At 46.3% G+C, this 6,875-nt stretch overlaps 1 protein-coding gene across 1 annotated transcript in view; it reads right to left on the bottom strand.

The window, feature by feature from the left end:
* LOC104495774 (contactin-4-like) overlaps positions 1-6,553 on the bottom strand; it is a gene marked incomplete at its 3' end in the record, with an annotated part of 97,177 nt that extends 90,624 nt beyond the window's left edge. The window contains exons 1-2 of the mRNA XM_010138789.1: positions 6,429-6,553; positions 5,226-5,401 (exon numbers count right to left, since the gene is read on the bottom strand). Of these exons, the coding sequence (XP_010137091.1) occupies positions 5,226-5,367 (142 nt within the window). The remainder of the gene's footprint in view (positions 1-5,225; positions 5,402-6,428) is intronic.
* Between the last annotated feature and the right edge of the window lie 322 nt (positions 6,554-6,875).

Below are 6,875 nucleotides of genomic sequence, written 5' to 3'. Positions count from 1 at the left end.
CCTGCTCTCTCCTTGGCTCACTGTGGGAGCTTTACACCAGTTTCTCTGTGAGCAAGAAACAGCCGGGTGTGGAGGTTCGACACTGGGCTGCAAACCAGTCCTGGGGCACGGGCACGCGTGTCCCACAGCAGGGGGCTGCAGGCAGGGGCTACCAAGGGACGAGCAGAGCTGCGCACCCACCATCCCCACTGCATTCTGACTCCTGAAAAAAAACCAACCCAAACCCTGTGTTCGCCTTCATTTCCAGGAGGCTTAAAACATCAGCTTTTCTCACCGCTCAGACTTTCGTAATCACGGTGGAAATGATTTAACTGGCGTGCCAGTGCCTGGTTCGGCCGAGCATCACTCCGCTGATCAATCCGGGCGGTGGCCGTCGTGCTTGTTTGTTTAGGCGAGGCGAGGCAGATAGTTTGGTGGCTCTCTGAAAATGTTTTCGTTATTAATTGTTCCTGAAAGAATTACTTCATTGATCATTTAATCTCCAAAAAGAAAATGAACGCACTTCAGGGCAGTAAGAGGGTGCAACAGTAAAGAATTTGAGCTGCAATTATAATTTGTTTCTTAGCAACTAATAGCAAAAATTATGGGATTTGCTTGGGTACAAGATATAGCAGGAATCATTCCAGCAATGGGAATACTGAAAAGAATCCTTTTCAGTATGACGTTGGGAGTAATTTTCTTTTTCTACCATCACAGTGAAATTATTTGGGGATGGCAGGTCAAAGCCCCGAAGTATTCTCATTACCGCCACGTTACAGTGGTGTTTTCTGCTGCCGTTTGCTGAGTCCTCGCTGCTAATTCAGGCGTAACAATTATTTTTGCAGAAACACTTCCATAAGCCACATTCCTTCAATGAAGTGTGTGGGGGGGACAGTCTTCAGAAACAACACTGTGATTCTCTGCAGTTACGAGCATGTTCATAGTAATGAAGGAGGAAGTTAAGAGCTTCTGGAAATGAGTAATCCAATGGATCCCAGGGGCAGCACAGCAATGCTTTGCTGCTGCTCCAGCGTCCTCTGAGGACACCCATCCTTCAACCCCACCATGCCCTCTCCTGGGGCCTTGTTTCTGTTCTAAATACTGGTACCTCAGCCCCTGGCCATCTCAACATCATTTTTGCCAGCTGTCAAAAATACCCACAGCATTAGCATGGACCTGTTAAATTACAGATTTGAAGGAAACTCACAGAAAATTGCTATGGGGTTGGGAAGACACTGATTTCCAAGAAGCGTCAGCATGCAGAGCAGGAAGCAGGACACCAGCCATCAACGTGCAAAACGCCAAACACTCCCAAAAAGCAGATCCCATTTCTCTAACAGCTCATGTTTCACCACCATCACTTTTAGGCAGTTTCTATAACAATGGGGGGCAAAACAACAGTAAGGCTGGAAAATGGCACCGATTTGAACTCAATTTTCCTCTTTGGACACTCATTTCAGAATCGACAACACGGAACAAACCTGGGCACTGATGAGAAAGGCAATGGCCACTGCACGGCTGCTCTCCAGCTCGCCGGAGGGTCCACTGCTAAAACCAGCATTATTGCAGGTAGCACTGTCTTTGTGTCTTCTCAGGTTAAACTGCAAATCCTGCTGAGGAGTTTCAAGCCAAACTGAGTCTAGTTATCACAGCGGGGAAAGGATATTTCATCCAACAGCACTGGAGATGGCTCCACAGGAGAAGACAGGGGTCATCTGCTGCAAGAGCAGAGCAGAGCCTTGGCCCCGCCCCAGGGATGTATTAGCTGAGCGGGTGGAGGCAGTGATGAGGCAGACGCAGCCTGGAGACCCGTGAGGTGAGGGGCACAGGAGTGTCCTCAGTGACCCTCTGCACTGCTCCTGGAGACGTGCAGAAATGTTTGGCCTCAAAGCTTTAGGGGTAAGAAACAAACTGTGGTCTCAGCAAAGTGAAACAGATGTTGAAGATAATGTCCAATTAGAGAAGTTACTCTACATGCGCTCAGAAATCAGCCGAAAGGTAAGAGAGCAACTGCCATTCTCTTGGCTGGGGAGAGTCCTGCCTGGCTTATCCCACCGCACCAACCTGATCACAACAGAGAAGATCTGGACATCGCTTAGCAAAGAATTACAAACAGGAAGGAAAACCTTACGTAGTCCCATTTCCTCTGAACCCACTTCCACCAGCGCTGCTCGAGGAGAACACGTTTGACAATCTGGCTTTACAAACCTGTTCTTCAACACGAGCGGACCCAAAGGCGGCAGACAAGAGCCACAAGTCACGTGGAAGCTGGAACCATCCATGGTCACCCACACATGGTGACAGATCAGGGGCTTCTGCAAAAGACACCAGGCTCTCAATCGTTTGGACATCTACCACACTCAATGGCCACGAGAAGGGGAAGGAACAGATTTGAAAGCCTTTGGGTCATTTCCTGCGCAGGGCACGGAGTACAAGTGTACTCTGGATGATCAGCGGTAGCTGCTAGCGGGTAAGATCAGTGCTGGCAGAGGCCACCAAAACCAGTGAAACTAAATCTTAACACGTTGTCCTGCAAATACACCTGAGCAGGCTCTGCGGATGCTGCAGGGCAGAGGCTGGCAAGCTTCTCTCAGGAAGGGCATCGATGCTGCCTCACACCTCAGACAGACCAGCTCGCGAAGCCTGCCCCTGGACTCCACTCGGTGATACTATGGCTATGGAGACGTGGGTAAAAAGGCAACTTTCAGCACCTCTGTGCACTGATGTTACCTTTTGTAAACGATGTCACAGTCAGTAGAACTCATTTGGCAAGGACGCTCGGGAAAAGCGCATCCCGCTGACGGTGACCGAGCGATGCCACTCTCCCACCCGCGCCCAGGACCTTCGGTCACGCCAGAGAGGACGGGAGCTGAGCAGGCGGAACAACCTGCTAACTCATCCCTTACGGAGGGCTTGGGCCAGCTCTGGTGCCACTAAAAATCAATACAAGTTTTATCGTCGACTTCAACGGAAGCAGGATCCGGGCCACAGTAAACAGCTTTAATCGCATCTCTGAAGGGGTGGGACATCTCTAAACTGCTGCATTGGAGCTACTTTCCGGGAATAACTTACTGATTTCAGTGTTATTTCCAAACAGAAACTATGGCACAGTGAATAAAATCGTCAAGCTCAGTCCCGTCCCCTAAAATAAAAAGCACATAATTTAACCTAGTTGGGCTGTGTTTGCATGTATCGTTTTTGAAAAACCGTTATTAGGATCCACACTCAGAGGTTAAAGCTTTTCTTTTTATTTGCTGAGAGCCTGGATTGCTATAAAGACAGGCTTTAAGTTATCATTAATCCATATTCTCTTCCTGTGGCACATCAGATTCCTTAACTGTCAGAAAATATGTTGGGAGACAACTAGCATTGAAAAAAAAGAACAAATATGAAATGTAAATGTTATATCATAATGCAAGTATTGGGGGAAAATATTAGCACTTTTATCATAATGAGTTTGTAACCTAAATACATATTTCAAGGATTAAATTGCTGACCCGCTCTGACCTGCACAGGAAGTTGAATAGTTAGATCACAGTTTAATCTGCAGTGAAAACGTGAGAAAAGAAAAATACAGCCCTTAAAGACCGAATGAACAGATATGAGTGATGCCCCAGGGTTCAGAATGTGACCCTTAAGAGAAGGAAAAAAAAAAAGCTCAAACCCACAGACATTAGACTCAAAAGACTCAGCAATGATTTTTTTTTTATTTAATTTCTGATCTGTTTGTGCTAATTTAGCAATCTAACATAAATTTTAGGAATCTAAAATAACACATTTAGTCAAGCTCCTCTTCGCTGCTTTACCAAACCTTGGTTTTGAATTCGATCTTCTTAACTAAGAATCACTCAAACCCAATTTGGATTTGCTCAGCTAGAAAGCTTGAAAGATTTTTGCCAGGTGTATCATTGATTGAGATAGACAAATTAACCAGAATTTAATAAACGTTCTGTATCTGAAGCAAAGATAAATTCTTACAGGTTTCTTATTTTTCTGCAGAACTCTCTTCACTTGCAAGCTCTTAGTTACCAAGTGCCTAACAATTTAAATAGATGAGGAAGTGGATGTATTTCCACTCAAGCAGCTTGTGGCTACTGCACTTGCCAGCATCAGCATCTTCCCTCCTAGTCCCACACCCTCAACTCCGAAGCCTGAGACCAGCACCAAAGGAGCTGCAACCCGGTACCGGGCTCATCCTTAAACGACTGACTTCAGCAAGCAGTAGGACCCCAACCGAGGGGGTGTTGAAGTGCGGGGCTTGGAATAACGCTGCTTCCCCGGCTCCCCCTGCTTAGCTCGCAGAAGACCACGAGCTGTGGCACACGTGGTCCCCAGAGCAGCAGACCAACGCGGTGTTTGTGAAGCGATCGCCCTGACACACTGAAACCTGGAGCGATGAGACTGGTCTTGAGGAAGCTGTTCATCACCCACCCAGAGTGAAAACTCACCTTTGGTCACAGGAAAACTCAGGCAGGTCACAAGCAAATAGATAATATATTGTAAACTATGTAAACCCACGTGCAAGGACGTTTTACAGCAGCTCCTGCTGTAATTACTAAGCTGCTACATACACCCCTCCCAGGACCACAGAAATCAGAGCTGACGGATGAATAAGCCCATGTATCGACTCTCTGCCTTCACCTTCACAGCTTCACAAGAAAAAAACATGACTCGTGGTCCTGCGTTACCGTTTGCCCACTCTTACAGACTTTATCCTGCACCTCAAAACAGCTTTACAGCATTTCATATCACACTAAATCACATCAAGACCGGTGGCTTTTGTCACCTTTAGCCTTCATCAAGAAACCGCAACTCTGAGTTTAACCCAAAATAAATTAGCAGCAGCCTGTTTCCTTTTACACACAGTTACAAAGCATCACCCAGACCTGAGAGTCCTGAGGCGCAGCACTTGTGAAAACTGTTTTTGGGAATTTATCCCTTATAAGGAGTATTGGCCTTCAAATATTTTGAAGCTTTAACTCCCCAAGGAAGGGAAAAATCAATGGAGAGATCCCATTTCCCAGATACTTTCCTAGTACCCTCTTTCTCAAGAAATGACATTTTACCCTGCAAAATACACAGAATTTCAGCTAAATAATCACGAACCAAGGCACCTAGTCCTCATCCACATTTCTCCTCTAAATCGAGGTCTTTCTCTACTCCAGGAGCGCTCCGTGAATACCACGTAACGCGTTAGGGAGGGTCAGGAAAGGAGCGGCAGGAGTGGAGCCTGAGTAGTTACTTACAAGCAAACTGAAGCTTTGCTTCTCTGCTGACAATCGTTCCAAACGGGTTTGTTGCTACACACTGGTATGTTCCAGTATCCTGGGTTTTATTGGGATTATTGATCAACAGGTTGCCTTCCACCACGCTGTAGCGGTAATCCATACCGGTGTCAATACTGCTTCCATTTAACTTCCACCTGCAGCATAAAATGCCAAAGTTAAATTCTGCCAATATTAATGGACACTCTTGGGTATTCGAAAATACATCCTGAAGCAAACAAAGATTTAAAACATCTTTCACTATTTAAAAAAAATAAAGCACGAAAACACAAATTTCCGTCGCGGTAGTGACATACTCCAGTATTTAACTGAAAGAGCTTTGACATATATTTCAGTCTCTGATATGATTAATGCTTCTGGAGTCGCCAGTGCTGCTGCTCTTTGGAATTCATCACTGGGCAAGGGGAAGTCCCAGAGACAGGATCTTTACACCATTCAAGACCACCAAGGCTTTTTTTTTCCTCCCCTCTCATGACCTGCCGGCTGCTTGTCTTAAAATTTAAGAAAATTCACTCACAGCAGATGTCATCACAAACTGGGGCACTGAGAACTTCCAGCACTGTGTTGCCTCAGTTACAGCAACCCTCATCCCCACCGGCCCTTAATGGAGCACGTGAAGGAGCCGCAGAGCAGCTCCCTGTACCGGAACGTATGAATATGTTCGCACCAGTGAGTCAACAGAGTTCACTGCATTAAATAGTCACTCGTGTCAGAAGACAGCACGGTGGCTGAGGGCTGACAACTCTAATCAGCTTCCGAGTGGCATCGCTTTGGTGAACAAAATGAGAAAGGCACTAAAGGATAAAAACCAGCAGCCTAAACCATTTACAGCAGCTCCGTAGCGGTACAGCGACTTTTTTCTAAGGATCCCAAAGCAGTTACGAAAGCTGAAAAGAATTCCACGTTTATGGAAAAGGATGGCTCATCTGGCAGCTCAGCCTATTTATGATCCTTCAGACCCTTTTTGAACCCTTGCCCAAGTTTTGCAACTGCGCTGCAAGATGTGGTGATTTCCTGATGCCTGAGGGTTTTTTTATTATCAAGTGCTGTGGTAGAGTCCGGGGGCATCGCTGAGTTACACCGCAGGAGACACGCAGAAGGGCTCTTGGGGACACCACTGTGGTGCAGAGCGCGCACTAAAGAATAGTTAAACATTCAACAAACCCAACGGTTGGTCTGGGATTTCCTTTGACTTCGCAGCTCAGCTTCACTTTCTTTTCCTCTGAATCCAAGGGGAAGATCACGCTGTTGGGCTCCTGGAGGAACACTGGCCCGTGCAGTGTGTTGTCGTCTGCATTAAACAGAGGAAAAATGTGACAGGTACTTGATGGAATCTCCACATACCCGGCGTTAAAATATAAAATAGGGACTTTGCAGCAGAGGCCGTGTATCATTCACCCTAGAAAAGATGTGAAAATGACACTTTAACAGGCAGATTTTTTTCCCAAAGCCACCAATCCTCACATGGAGTCAACATTCAGATCAGAATCCTTGGTTCTGCCTTTAAAAAATGAAATATTTTCACTGTAAATTAAAAAGCCCCACACCATTAAATGCAGCTATGCAGTAACGTGATCTGGAGGCTCACCAGCACTTACAGCCCCCAGGAAG

The sequence above is a fragment of the Buceros rhinoceros genome, unplaced genomic scaffold (assembly GCF_000710305.1).
Source record: "Buceros rhinoceros silvestris isolate BGI_N320 unplaced genomic scaffold, ASM71030v1 scaffold3616, whole genome shotgun sequence".
In the NCBI taxonomy this organism is placed as follows: Eukaryota; Metazoa; Chordata; class Aves; order Bucerotiformes; family Bucerotidae; genus Buceros; species Buceros rhinoceros.
This window is presented reverse-complemented; position numbering and strand designations above follow the sequence as displayed.